This window comes from Rhopalosiphum padi, chromosome 4 (genome assembly GCF_020882245.1).
Source record: "Rhopalosiphum padi isolate XX-2018 chromosome 4, ASM2088224v1, whole genome shotgun sequence".
NCBI classification, from domain to species: domain Eukaryota; kingdom Metazoa; phylum Arthropoda; class Insecta; order Hemiptera; family Aphididae; genus Rhopalosiphum; species Rhopalosiphum padi.
The window spans coordinates 33,361,250-33,375,706 of NC_083600.1; the positions used below are offsets into that span (position 1 = coordinate 33,361,250).

The 14,457-nt window shown below is 26.0% G+C and overlaps 3 protein-coding genes across 4 annotated transcripts; 2 read left to right on the forward strand and 1 right to left on the reverse strand.

The window, feature by feature from the left end:
• Positions 1-266: 266 nt before the first annotated feature.
• Positions 267-2,288, forward strand: LOC132928482 (vacuolar protein sorting-associated protein 28 homolog). The gene is made up of 2 exons (XM_060993178.1): positions 267-1,107; positions 1,992-2,288. Exons 1-2 carry the CDS (start codon positions 701-703, stop codon positions 2,230-2,232), a joined length of 648 nt encoding a protein of 215 aa, XP_060849161.1. The 5' UTR covers positions 267-700; the 3' UTR covers positions 2,233-2,288.
• Positions 2,289-7,385, reverse strand: LOC132928481 (BTB/POZ domain-containing protein 10). The gene is made up of 8 exons (XM_060993177.1): positions 7,125-7,385; positions 6,918-7,032; positions 6,641-6,751; positions 4,341-4,571; positions 4,062-4,276; positions 3,807-4,004; positions 3,317-3,564; positions 2,289-2,700 (listed from the first exon to the last, which is right to left on the reverse strand). Exons 2-8 carry the CDS (start codon positions 7,022-7,024, stop codon positions 2,479-2,481), a joined length of 1,332 nt encoding a protein of 443 aa, XP_060849160.1. The 5' UTR covers positions 7,025-7,032; positions 7,125-7,385; the 3' UTR covers positions 2,289-2,478.
• A 120-nt stretch (positions 7,386-7,505) lies between these two features.
• On the forward strand, positions 7,506-13,742 carry LOC132928480 (DENN domain-containing protein 1B-like). 2 transcript variants are annotated; one of them, XM_060993175.1, is made up of 13 exons: positions 7,506-7,786; positions 8,069-8,227; positions 8,286-8,423; positions 8,511-8,646; positions 8,704-8,757; positions 10,509-10,766; positions 10,836-10,937; positions 11,484-11,711; positions 11,828-12,004; positions 12,409-12,441; positions 12,496-12,716; positions 12,780-12,894; positions 12,971-13,742. In XM_060993175.1, the coding sequence occupies exons 1-13, from the start codon at positions 7,770-7,772 to the stop codon at positions 13,376-13,378; spliced, it is 2,046 nt and encodes a 681-aa protein (XP_060849158.1). In that variant the 5' UTR covers positions 7,506-7,769; the 3' UTR covers positions 13,379-13,742. The 2 variants fall into 2 exon arrangements, with proteins under 2 accessions (XP_060849158.1, XP_060849159.1); XM_060993176.1 differs by lacking the exon at positions 12,409-12,441.
• The last annotated feature ends 715 nt before the right edge of the window (positions 13,743-14,457 follow it).

A 14,457-nucleotide genomic window follows, 5' to 3' on the forward strand; every position in this document is an offset into this window, starting at 1 on the left:
AGTGCGAACGTTTTATACTTTTATAGTGTTTGGTATGAAATATAATAAGAGACCCAAATTATGTCTTTATTTTAACCTTCTTTTACACCACTAAAATCGGCTATCCACTATCCAGGAGTTTTGGCTCTTACAATATAAATGCTGAACATTTTTAGTCAATAAATAATATTCACCACTAAAATATTTTTACTTTTAAAAATGTTGGGGGCGGGGGTCTAGACCCTCAGATACGGCCTTGGTAGGTACTACCTAGTTATGACTTTTTCGATTTAGAATTAGTCATGTTCGAGTTAGTATCGTAAAATTAATGTTGTTAGTCTTAGCACAGAATAGAATCTTAGTTGATAATGTAGTATAATCATAGTTTTGATAATATTGTTAGAATTATATTTATGAATCATGATAGGTATAATCACTGTAAAGCCATAGCCCATAAGGTATCTATAGTTCAGATTTTTTAGTTTTTTCGATGATAGACTATTACGTGTTATAACTATCATAATTCACAAAAGAAGTAAACTAGTAAATTAATTATAATTAATCAATAATCATAAATTCATAAACATAATCACAAAACAACTTTTTGTTTACGTATACTCACATTACATAATAATTTATAATATTGAATTTTATTTACTTTGTATTTTTGGCACGAATATACATTTTTGAAAAATAAGTTAATTTAATAGAACAGAAAAATATGATGGATTCCCAAGATGCTAATCGTCCAGAACTGCTGGAAGAAGTAAGACTTTTTCGCAACGCTCGTGAACGTGAAAAATATGATAATATGGCTGACTTCTATGCATTAGTCAACACACTGCAGCATTTGGAAAAAGCATATATACGAGATTGTGTGACGCCCAAAGAGTATACTGCCGCCTGCTCAAAACTGCTTGTTCAGTGCAAAGCTTCTTTTAAACAAATTCAGGGTGACGATTTTCCAACTGTTGAGTCCTTTGTTAAAAAATACAAATTAGATTGTCCCGCTGCAATAGAGCGTATTAAAGAAGATCGGCCAATTACTATTAAAGACGATAAAGGCAATACTAGTAAATGCATTGCAGATATTGTTTCTTTATTTATAACCATAATGGATAAACTAAGGTTTGTATCAAAACATAATAATATACATTAATATTTAAAAATGTTTTATCTGTCAATAAGTAATTTATTTAAAATCTAAGTTATTAAATTAGGTAGGTCGTAGACAAGAAATACATAAAATATCCAATTGAGATATTGGTTTTTTGATTAAAAAATATTAAAATAATTTAATTTAGAAACACCTATCTACTTAATTTTTGTTTATTTAACATCTCGGTATATTTTAATTTGACCACTTGATACCATACATCATAGGAATACACTCTGTTTAGTTAGGGTAGGCTGCACACCTTTCTGCAGTCAACTTTTTATAGTAGTTTTATATTAGTTTTTATCTGCCCTTTATGAATGATTGGATAAGAACTGTAGTTTAAACTTGAATACTTATATTATTATATTTAAGACATCCTGCTGTCGTGCTGATAATGTCTGGGAACGCTTATGTGACATACATAAGTATACATAGTATATTGTACATAGATAATTTTAATTTAATATTTTTTTTTTAGATGAATATTTGTCAGTGATGATTTTTTTTTCAACAAATTTATGAAACTTATTGTTAAAACCAAAAATTATATATTATTTTTACCCATCTTATACTGAGTAGTTTTTATTTTATTTAGAAATGTAGTAAATAGTAATTCATTATTTTATTGAATTACAATTTATTATATGTTGCATTTTTAATAAAATGTTTTTCATTATTTTAACTAAAATTCCTATTGATGCCTGCCTGTTTAAATAATGTATTCTGCAGTAATATTATTGTATACATTTTTATAAACAATATCTCTCACATAAATATCTATCTCTAGTTTTATAGTATTTTATTAGTCTGAAGTAAATAAACTAAAAATTAATATGTTTAAAATAAATTATAGGTTGGATATAAAAGCAATGGATGAATTGCAACCGGATCTTCGGGATTTAATGGATACTATGAACAGGCTTAGTATGTTGCCAGCTGACTTTGAAGGAAAACAAAAAGTATCTGACTGGCTAAATTCTTTGTCATCTATGAATGCATCAGATGAATTAAATGAAACCCAAGTGAGACAATTGATTTTTGATCTCGAATCATCTTACAACGCATTCAACAAGTTGCTTCATCAGTCATCTTAGTTAAATTTATTAATAATATTATAATTTAAAGCCAAATATAAAAAATAACACCAGAATATTTGAATAATTTTTATTTATAAGAATACAAATGATAATAAATTGATTATAATTATATGACATTAGAAAAAAAACGCATTTATTAATAATAATAGTAGTAAAATGTTTGTTGAAAAAAATAGAGAAAATCACCTCTTGATTGTTCAGCAACAATAAAAAAAACATGGCATTTATAAATCCCATTCTATATTACTGATCATTGGGTTGAGACTCATCATTTTGTTCAGCTTCTGAAACTGGCAGAGGAGGAGGTGACTCTACTGCTCCATCATCTTGATCATGACCATCATATACCACTCGAATGTCTGGATCTATGGCTACAGCTCCCATAGGATTACCTCTAGCGTCTAATTCCAAAACAGGATCAGCAGTTGCTTCTGCTAAATTAGTCACAGATTTGGACTTTAAGCACTATAAAAGATAAAAATTTTCATTCAATACACATTTAAAACAAATCTTAGAACTGGTGCCTAATATGTAATAACCTAATATTATGCATTTCTAATATAAGTATTAAATAAAATAATACTTAAAAGTAAAATGACATTATTGTATCTTCAATTTGGAATTTAAACAAAAAAAAACCAGCCCTATATTATTGTAACAGTATTTTATAGCATAAATTAAATATAGTATATATAGGCAGCAACAGGCTAATGCAATAATTTAAATTTAATTTTAATTCTGTTCACCAATGATGAAATATTAGCAAAAAATAAGGTACACTTATTTTTTACCTCCTTCCACAATACGTCACTAAAAATTATTATATAGGTGTATCTATAGTGGTTATGTAATCTACAGTTTTAGTCTTTTAGATCTAAATTACTAATTCCTAATTAGTAATAAATAAAGGGTTTATATCTCTATTTTAGCATGTATTAAGTGAATATTAAAATAAAATATCCGTTTAAAATTGAATTCTTTAATTTAATAAAAACTTAGGCTATATATCCATTGGAACAAAGTTATGAACAATACTTATTAATATATAGATTATTGATGAGATCAAAATTATATAATTTACTTGAAAATCTACGTGGCGACTCTTAGCTTCTTCTTTTTCCCATGACATATGGATAAAAGGTCTTTGAACATAATTATAAATCACATCTTCACGACCACCAGCTCTTTTTTTAATTTTTTCCTTATAAGTTGGATAACCTTCAATACCTAAACGAATCTTTTTAAGACCACGCTCTTTCATTACTTGTTTGGCAACATCTCGATTTTCAATGTATTTGAAGAATCTATACAAGGCAGTGCTGTTTACAGCTGAAATAAAAAATTGATAAATTTGAATGCAAAATAAAATGTGGGCAACTAGGTTAGGTTATTTCTGCTGTACAGTAGGATTTGAGTGTATCATGTAAATTATTTTTTAAGTATCTAAAATAATACTTAAGATAAATTTAATTTGAATGTGCTTTGTTATTACTTAATAGATTATTAGGTATGATTTTAAAGTATCTAGAGTTATCATGAAATCATTTTAAATTAAATTTATTGGTATTTACTTTGTGAATATTCTTCTCCCATTTGAGGCGGATATTCTTCATCCCAATCTACTATATCATCATCTAGTAAGACTACTACATGACATTCACGATCTCCACGTTGAGCAGAATTGACCATTAAAGGTAATATTAGATCTTCTAAAAATACTTCAAATTGACAACGAGCCCCTTCATTTGACAGCTCATGTAATAATCCTCCTAAAATAACCAAATTTTAATCTCTAAAATTATTTTAAATAAACATCATTAACTTACGCAAATTTTGACATTTGACTGTTTTAGCGTCAAATGGTACTAACAAATAATCACAAGCTTCTCGTAGCTCTTGTACTGAAATTGAAGATGGGCAGCGCATAACATTACCCTTATAATACTCCAAAATGCACCTGAATACATTTGCCGAGACACCTTCTGCTACTACATATTCTCCACGTTCATTTTTATTTGTATATTCATTAGAACTAAACATCCTGTCAAAATATGCGGTTAATAAGAAAAACTATTATTCTAGAAGATAAATCTATTTTTTATTACCGTCCGAGCATTGTATTTGAGTGGGCAATGAATATAGCCGGATCAACAATAAATCTAGTGTTATCTACAATAAGAGTTACTCTTTCTTCTTTATTTGCAATATTGTTTCTAGAGTTAGTTAAATGACCGGATCCCGAAGTACTTGGATAGGACGAACTTGAAGTAGTTGCATTTTGATTCATCAGACTTTTCATAGAATTCATTGAGCAAGAAAATCTGGGCATAGCTTTTCTATTAGAAATAATCCATAAACATAAACAATTTAATAAAAGTCATCAAGGAATAATAAGTAATTATTTATACAAAGGATACTTTCGATATTATACAGAGTGATTCTTTTATCATAAAACACTCATTATTTCAAAAAGTATTTATGTTTTTAAAAACATTTTTTTTACATAGTTTCAAGTTGTTAATAAGACTACGTTTTTATAAAAAAATTATATTTTTAAATATGTTTTATCCTTATATTTTTTCTAAGTTTTTTACTTGTTTTAATGACTACATAGTTTTAATTTAATATTCCAAAGTAGAATAATTTATTCTTTAAATATTATTTAAATTATAAAGTAGAGTATTTTGATACATAAAAATCGAATTTAGGGTGAGTAGTTTATGAGTTATAAGTATATAAAGTTTAGACAAGTGGAGTACGGGCTCTGTACTACGGGGTTACTCTGCAAAATGTGTGTCTACTACTCCGCTTGTATAAACTTTAAATACGTATTACTCATAAACTACTCGTCCTAAATTCGATTTTTATGTATCAAAATACTCAAAAAATTATTCTGCTATGGAATATGAAATTAAAACTATGTTGTCATTTAAAAAAGTAAAAAACTTAAAAAAATATAAGGATAAAAAATATTTAAAAATATAATTTTTTAATAAAAATGTTTTTTTTTTTTAATAACTTGAAACTATGTAAAAAAATGTTTTCAAAAACATGAATACTTTTGAAATAATGAGTGGTTCATGATAAAAGAATCACTCTGTATAAATATAGTATAAAGAAGTTTTAAGATTAAATTAAATTATTAAATTCAGTTTTAATGATAAAAACTGGTTACTAATAATCAAAATAAATACCTAAAAATTATATTAATAATAAATTAGTTATTTTCAAACTTGTTTTACAACTTAACCTTATGAACAATTTAAAATTAATAGCTTTTAAAGTAAAAACTGAAACTTATTTATCCAATAATTATGTGTGTATTTAACTTTCTTATCCTAGTATATATATTGACATTTATCTTTTTTAATTAAAAAGTAATATTTTAAATTACACCTTTTAAAGCTATTTTTAGATTATTTTCCTCAATTTAGCAGATTTTAGTCAGTGAAAAATAAAAATATATACTCAGTATTAAATTTATTTATATTTCTTTCTTAAGGGGATTCAACATCAATATAAATATTAACCCAAAAGCGGGATAAAACTTTAGAAGTTAGGAAAGTCGGATTTTAATTCTGAAAAAAGTTTTGAAATTGTCTAGTTGTCTAGAGGGATTGATCGAGGCGATTTTTTGTCAATACATAATTAGTCATTTGTACATTAGTTTCCTTAATTAACATTTTACTCAAAATGTATGGAAAAAAAATGAATTAAAAATAATCAAAATTTGAAAAAAATATTATAAAATTAATATTTTGAGAAATAGTTACAAATAAATATTTGAGTATATATTATATTGTAAACCATAACCAATGATCAAAAAAACCAATCACATTTTAAAATGATTAAAAGTATTATTACACTGTCACAATATTTGATGTAATCATGGGACCAGTGTATAAAATATTTGTTATTCGCCAAATTTAATTATACTAGTCCGGTAATACAATTTCACTAGTCATTAATAACTACCTAACTCACGGTGAATATAATGGTTATAATACTGAAGTGAATTATAGTGGTGATCTTATAAGAATGAAGTATTTGATATATGTTTAAAATATTTAAAACTTATTATGATATTTTTAGATTTAAAAAAATATAATCTATTTAAATCATAGGCATAATAACTGGTTATAACTGATTATTCTAATCTACATAAATAAAATCATAGTCCATCAATGCTGAATAAGTTTTATTGGTTTTAGCTGTTTCAAATTTACTTGGAACAGTCTTGACTCTAATGTCTTGAGTTATTGTGTATACACTATACAAATTAATTTAATTAGTTAAAAATTGAAAACGAATCATTTGGTTCCAATCGTTTGGTTTAAGTTGTTTTAGCTGTTTTAATACAATCAGTAACCATTGATCAACTAATCATAATAAATGTAAAATTTACCTATTTCTCATTGAAGTTGTTTGTTGTTTATTGATTGGTGTTAGAGTCAACTGGTTACCAGTTGAATGACGCTGTACCAAACACGATTTGGGTTTTAAGGAACTTCCATAACTGCAATAAAAATATTAAAAACTAAAAATACCAATACATAATAATTATCATATTATTACTGTATTGTATAAACATTAGCTTATGATCAAGTTATTACTTACCTTTGAAGCCTTCATATCATACTACAAATTACAATAATAAATAATAATAAATTTAACAAATATACCTTAGTCTTGTTTTGAACACACGGCGTCTATGATCTTCAGTATCTTGATAATCTTCAGTGTCACTACTTGTATCGCGATCGTAGTTGTGACGGCCGTCTTTAGACATGACCCAGGCTAAATAAAAACAAATAAGAATAATGACAGATATTACATTCTACATTTGGATAAAAAAAAATATTAATATAAATATAACATTATGAGCATACATTGTTTTACCCATGAATAGGCACCAAACGTTAATAAAATATTCAACGTCGCTATACTCCTAGCACCTATTATCTAGCCTTCTTTTAACGAAAACGAATGCCAAAAAACTTTGAACTTGTCAATGCAATAGTAAATTGTTGAAATTAATTTCTGTTAACACGATATAACAGACGGTACTAAGCTATCAACAATGTGGCCACATCTATATTTCGAACTTTCGAATAACTTATATTCATTATTGGGACGTTTTGTTTTTGTTTTGTTTATTGCGTACTTTTATTTAGATTGTGTTATCATTGTTATCAGAAGTACACCATAAATATGATCAGTCGTGTGACACACGGTGGGGGGTAGATTATAGATTATAATATTAGATTGATGTGTTATCTCTGGTTTGAAATGAAACTTGGGAGTTTTTGAGTTCCTTAACTCAATAGTTAATACTCATTACTCACCAGTTAACAGTTTATCTAGAATTAAAAAAGTAGGATAATTTTAAAACCAATGTAGTTGTGAATTAATTAACTGTTAGTTTTTGAAGACGTGTGTCCAATGTCCTGATGTCTTCCTAAAAGTTAATTTTTTCATTACCTATATAGGAATATTTATATGATTGTTTGTCAACTAATAACAGCTTTGATGGAATGGGGTCACGGATAAGGTGAGTAGTTACAATTGTTACAATTCCATTAAATTAATTGTCATGACATTGATATAATACTGTTTATTTGTCTCTAGTCTCTCTCTAGTAGTTAAATATTTAAAAAAAATTGTAATATTGTAAAGTGTACATTAATTATCGTAGTATAATATGGTAGTCATTCAATATTGTATGTGATTTAACTGCATTTGATTTATATTGAATTAGATGTGATATAAGTGGTTAACATTTATGATTGATGATTCAAAACTATGCATATTAATCTTTATTACATTATATCAGGAATGATGTCGTTCGATTATTTGAGTGTTTCTGTGAAGTAGCTGGTCCTAGTAAGGAAAACAATGAACCATGGATTCTCCAAAAGTTTCCAGAACACTATAGAAAAGATGAACTGCTTGATACTGTACCTAATTTTGCATATCCTTGTGAATTTGACAGGTAGTACTAAATATGAACTAATAATATCAATCCTTATTTTAATAATTTGAATGTTTAGAACAATGATTCAGCACTACTCATTTGTACTAACCAATGCTGAATCAAAGTGGATTTTTGGATTTTGTAGACATGACCCTAAATCTGAGACTGCTTTAGTTGTTCTCAGTTATCTTCCTTGGCATGAATCATTTTATAAGTAAAAATTATTTTATATTTACAAATATTTATTTATTTCTTACAGTTACTAGAAATGTATCATCCATATGTATCATTTTTGTTTTAGATTATTAAATTGTATATCTAATCTCACAAATAGTAACAATTCTAAAGATTTATGGTCATTTTTGGAATCTGTATATAATAGTAAATTACCAATCAAAGGACTTGATTTAAAAATTAATAGTGATAGCGGCGAAGAGGTAATTAATTTATTCAGAATTTTTAACTACATTTAAACATTTTTTTTATAATTATAGTTATTTGTTTGTCAATCGCCAATTCAATTCCAGTTACCAAGCATTCCAGAAAATGTATGTTATTTGTTATTTTAATTGAACCATTTATTTCTAAACAATTTAAATATGATGTTTTTATTGTTTTTAATAATTCAATGAAAAAAAGTAATATTGGGAAATTATTTAGTTCATTATGTACTTATTTATGTATAAATCACATGGACGTAAATAGGGTCCTCAAATGCATAGGCTGACTTTAGCCCAAAATTTTTCAAGAACAAAGAGTGGGAGATTTGTCTCATTTGTTCCATCCACTACGGGGTAAATACAAATTGTAGTCCAGGTTTTTTAACGTACATACAAATTGTGACCCAAATTTTATTAATTAACATTTTTGAAATATAAAATTATATATTCTAAACTTAATTTTTCTTCCCATTTTTGTAAAGACTTAGGACTATCAGTAGCATCAATACTATACTTTGAATAGCTAGATTTAGTGTTGTTTTTTTTAAAGTAATAATTTGGTAAAATCTTATGTCACAGTATTTTAGGTTAAAAATATAGTAGTCTGATATAATTAGTCTGTCTGTTTAATGTTTAATTATTAATCTTTTTTGTGGTTATGATTTATAACTTGTTTAATAATTACATTATTTGTTTTTAAATAAATATTTGCTTTAAAAGTCTTTTTAGTACAGCAAATCGATCAACATTATTTTTTAAATATTTATGGAAACAAAATGTATCGATTACATATAAACTACGATTTTCCTCACTATACATAGTTTTCATTTCATTAACCATAAAAAAAAGTAAAACACAAAAGAATTAGAATTTAAATCTGTAAGTAGTGAACCGTTCTCAGCTTTCAGGTGGAAAAGTAACAACTAAGGTGTATTTGGTATTTTGGTATCTACATTAAACAGACAACAAGTCATCAGCTAAGATAGAAAATTATCTTGAAATAATGTTATAAATCTATATTATAACTGTCGAATAATATTAGAAAGTGGACAAAAAATAATTTGGTCACATCTCGAGGATGACAAAAAAAAATCTAGGGCAGCAATTGGGATTAGACTTTTTTTCTAGATATCTTTGGGGTCCAACTGTAGTATGCAGCATTAAGCAGCACCCGCATGGCTGCACGCACACATCTACAAAGGTTGGGAATTTGGATGACGATATGTTTGGTCGACAGGCTGATTAAATAGCGCCCACAAACTAATTATAATCCAACATTCTGAAAAAATTCTGAACAAAAATCCAATGAAAACGTGCCTATATATTATTACTATTATTATATTTGTATAGCTATTACCATTAGTTATAAATATTATAAATATAAATTATAAATAAATTATATTATTTATTATAACAAAGATTATAGATGACTATATATTAAAATAGAGTGGTCCAATCTTTTGTAGTTGGCGGGCAAATTTACACTTTCATATAAATGCCAGAAGAAAAAAAATTATATTATTACCTATTTATATTTTATTTTATATAATGCAAACATTATTATTTATTACATTATAGATTAAGTTATATATATATATATAGAATTAATTGATTAATTAATTTGATGATTGGCATGGTTTTCAGAAACCAATTTTTAATATTAATTAATTTAATTGTTGAGAGGGCCAAAAATAAAGCCTCGAGGGTTGGACCACCCTGTATTTAAATATGTTAGGAATGGCTTAATATGCTCCCCCCCTATTTACGTCCATGGTAGATTTTGAATTATTAGAAAAAATAACTCAATAGAACATCAATTATTTTATATTAAACAAATAATATTTTAAATTTTGTTTTAGAGAAATTTGACAGAATATTATAGTGCAGTTGATTGCCAAAATATGATTATTATATTTGCTTCCATGTTATTTGAACGTCGTATTATTTTTACTTCTAAAAAACTATACAGATTGAGTGCCTGTGTTCAATCTGCTAATGCAGTTCTATATCCAATGAATTGGCAACATATATTTATACCAGTATTGCCTCAGTCACTTATTGATTACTTACTAGCACCAATGCCATACTTGATTGGTTTACCTCACACATTATTCCAAGTAAATATTTTATTTAATTTCAACTTAGTTTTTGTCATATTTATTACTATTTTTGTTGTTGTTTTTTAGAATTTGCAACGTAATGAATTGGGAGAAGTTGTTGTTTTAGATGCAGATAATAATACTATAGAAACTCCATTTGATGATTTGGAAAATCTTCCAACAGACGTGGTCAGTAAATACTTAATAAATAATCTTTTGTACTCTGTCACTTATAAGAGTAACCTAGGATAGCAGAAATAGGTATGACGCATGCCGAGAATTACGCTCTCGGAAGTGTCACTTATTTATTTTAAAATTTGTCTTGCTTGGATAAGATTAACATAGTCAGATGATTTTTGAATGCAGTCAATCTTTGGAAATAAAAGTTGTTGAAGAAAATTGTTTATTGCCTTAAGGTTTATGAAGCAGAATATAGATGAGTTTTAAAGAATAGATATTTAATTTGTTTTGGTTTTATATTATAATAAGGAGATTTAACTATGAATGGTTTTGGTTGTAAAAAAGCTTCAAAAAAAGTAACTATGTATTATTTTAAAATCTAGTTGATACATAAAAAAGGAGTTTTTTAGTAAATAATAATTAATAATTATCAATTTGTTATTACTCTGAGCTTTATTCAAAGTTTTTTTTTTTTTAAATGCTATGGTTTATTAATTTTTAATTTAATATTATAACAAATGTAATCCATCACTTAATTGCTATAATTTATTCTAGGTATCAACTTTAAGACAACAATTACGTAAAAAAGGTACACTTTTAGGTGATGGTGTTTCAAGAGCATTTTTACGTGCTTTAGTTAAGCTAATTGGTGGCTATAGAGATGCATTAAAATTTCATCAAGGAGAACGTATAACATTTAATAAAGAAGCATTTATAGAGTCTAGATCGTCAAATATGCAACCATTTTTAAAAAAAATGTTGGAATTACAGATTTTTCAACAGGTATAATTATTGTAAATATTTGTAGTAATGATAGTTATTTGTGAAATTAACATTATTACTCGTATTTTAATACTTAAAATATATAATTGTCACAAAATTAATTGTTTTGTATGTAGTTTATTGAAGAACGGTTAGAGATGTTAAATGCGGGACTGGGTTTTTCTGATGAATTTGAAATGGAAGTGTGCAATTATCATGAGAAATCTAGTAATAAATTAAAGCATCAGTACAAAGATTGGACATTCACTGTGAAACGCGAAGGAACTGCATTATTTAAAACTGTTAAGAATGCCGTAAGTTAATAATTTTAAATTTTGTTTAATTAAAGATGTTAGCTATTGTAAATGTTATTGTTTACTATTATCTTGATATACATAAAATAATAGTTTTATCTATAAATTATACGGAGCATATGATTTATAAAATATATATATATATTAGGTTTATCATTTTGCATGTGGTGCTTATTTATTTTGTAAATTATTATTGTAGAATAGTAACAATTACAATTTTAATTATATTTTAGTCTAACATTTTACAAAATTGATTACATCATGTGTTAGATAATTTTATCTTGTACTTTATAGAAAAATGGATTTTTTGAAAAACAATTTTTATGAAGCATTTTATATTTTAGTTTTTATTCATGAAGACTTTCTTAAAAATCATTAAATTAATCAGATTATTAAATTTTCAGGCTAACCCTACAGTAAGAAATGCTGTAAAAACGGTAAATTATTTTCATGTAAAATTAAAACTTTTATATTATATGATACGTTTTTAGGTTAAAGAACGAGGAAAAGATTTTCGGTTGGCCTACAAAGACATTCGATCAAAATTTAACGTTCCGAATAAAAACCCTCGAACTAAAATTGGTAACCAGCCAAACTCTGCACCAAACTCTCCTTCTATGCAAAAGAGACAATCATGGTCACATACAACAGCATCTGCTAGTTATCGTAAAGAAACTGCCAATGGATTACAAAAGTTAACTACATCACAAAAGTTAGCGAATATTTATTTTTATTGTTACAGTTTTATCAGATAGAAATTTTTATTTTTTCATAGTTTAAAAGATGCTTCAATTTCTCCACTACCACAAATTAATTTAAATTTAATGGAAGATCTACAAGATGTTATATTCAGAACTTGTGATACTAATGACTCACAACATTATACATCAGTATGTTAAATAAATTTAATGATTTTTATTTCTCGATTATTAATTATCTAATTATGAATGAAATTGTTGTGTTTAGTCCTGGGATGATTCAGTCAAATCAAACTTCATCATCAATGATGATTTAATCAACTCATCATTTGGGTCTGTGCCAAACGAGTGTCCAATGGAAACTAAAGATCTGATTCGATTAGATTCAACATCTAGTATAGATGATTTTGATCCTTTAAACAGTCCAACTAACAGTAATGGTTTGATTCCAGGAGTAGGTCTTAGTAATCCACTATATCAATATTTTGTCCCATTAAATAAAACTCAATTAGAAACCAAAAATAATAATGACCTACTTAACGAGTATGGATTAAACTTTGATTTGTTAAGTTGTTCTGACCAACCAGGTCCATCCATGTCACCAAGTCAGCCATCTGTACCACCATTACCACCCAAACCATCCAATTTTAAATCTAACTGGACAAAATTTGAATAAAACTACAGAGTTAATTTTATAATCCATGTGATAAAAAATATTTTATTTTGCAATTATATTACTTTTAATTTAGTGGTTACCACTTATAATAAATAAATTACAACACTGTCCATGTTTACATTTTATTAAATATTTTTTTTTTATATATACTCATATATTATTGTTACACCAATTATTAACAAATGGACCAGAATGTTGTGTCTGATTTAGATTGTATAACGCTCATAAATGTAGTTGTATATTACATGTTATACATGGTAAAATATTGTATGTTTGTTTATCGTTCATTATTTTTTTGTTGATTGAAAATAAAATAAAATGAATAAAAATATATATAAAAATAAAATTCTATGATTAACCATTATTTATATTTGCTATTAATTATTACATTAAGTGGGAATTTCAAACTGTTTAAATGCCTAAAAATTAAAGTATTTGAGAACCCACACTAATTTCAAAGTGAAAAAGTTTATATATAGGGCATATATTAAAATCTATAAATATGATGTCTTTTTGTCATCATCTAAAAATGTCTTCATAAAATAGTTTGTAAAAATTAAAATGTTTAACATTAATTAATATTGTCAGAAATTCTAAAACTTATATGATATTTAAATAAATATGAATTTTGTATTTCTGTTATAATACATTAGTATTGAATTGAAGCATACATAGTAAATTCATAAATTTTAATTATTTTCTATCAAAATCTAAACATTTGCATTTAATATATAATTTAACTTCCATTCAATAAGTATGCAATAATAGTTTTCCATATCACTGAGTATTAATATAAGGACAAAGACAAGTATTAATCAAATTATTAAAAATAAAACTTGGTTTTTTAAATTGTATTGAAAAAACTTATTTAGGTAGCAATACTATATACACAGTGTGCAGTAGCAAATAACAAATAAACAAAGTTAATGTTTACTAATTACAACCCTTAAAAGATGTTTGTCTAGATATGCTAAAAAAAAAAATTTGGTTAAGTGTGTAATAGCAAAATTTATAAAAAATATGGACGGGTAGAACAGTAAGAATCTGATCATACATATTAAATTGTAAAACGATAAGTA

Bases quoted from the DNA above. Each gene is read 5' to 3' on its own strand.
- LOC132928482 (XM_060993178.1), top strand. From the start codon at position 701: ATGATGGATTCCCAAGATGCTAATCGTCCAGAACTGCTGGAAGAAGTA. The intron at 1,108-1,991 runs GTTTGTATCAAA...AATAAATTATAG, and splicing joins ACCATAATGGATAAACTAAG to GTTGGATATAAAAGCAATGG.
- LOC132928480 (XM_060993175.1), top strand. The intron at 8,424-8,510 runs GTAAAAATTATT...TTTTTGTTTTAG, and splicing joins TGGCATGAATCATTTTATAA to ATTATTAAATTGTATATCTA. The intron at 8,647-8,703 runs GTAATTAATTTA...TTATAATTATAG, and splicing joins ATAGTGATAGCGGCGAAGAG to TTATTTGTTTGTCAATCGCC.
- LOC132928481 (XM_060993177.1), bottom strand. From the start codon at position 7,024: ATGTCTAAAGACGGCCGTCACAACTACGATCGCGATACAAGTAGTGAC. The intron at 6,752-6,917 runs GTATATTTGTTA...TTTTTATTGCAG, and splicing joins GTGTTCAAAACAAGACTAAG to TTATGGAAGTTCCTTAAAAC. The intron at 2,701-3,316 runs GTAAATTATATA...TATCTTTTATAG, and splicing joins GTCGCCACGTAGATTTTCAA to TGCTTAAAGTCCAAATCTGT.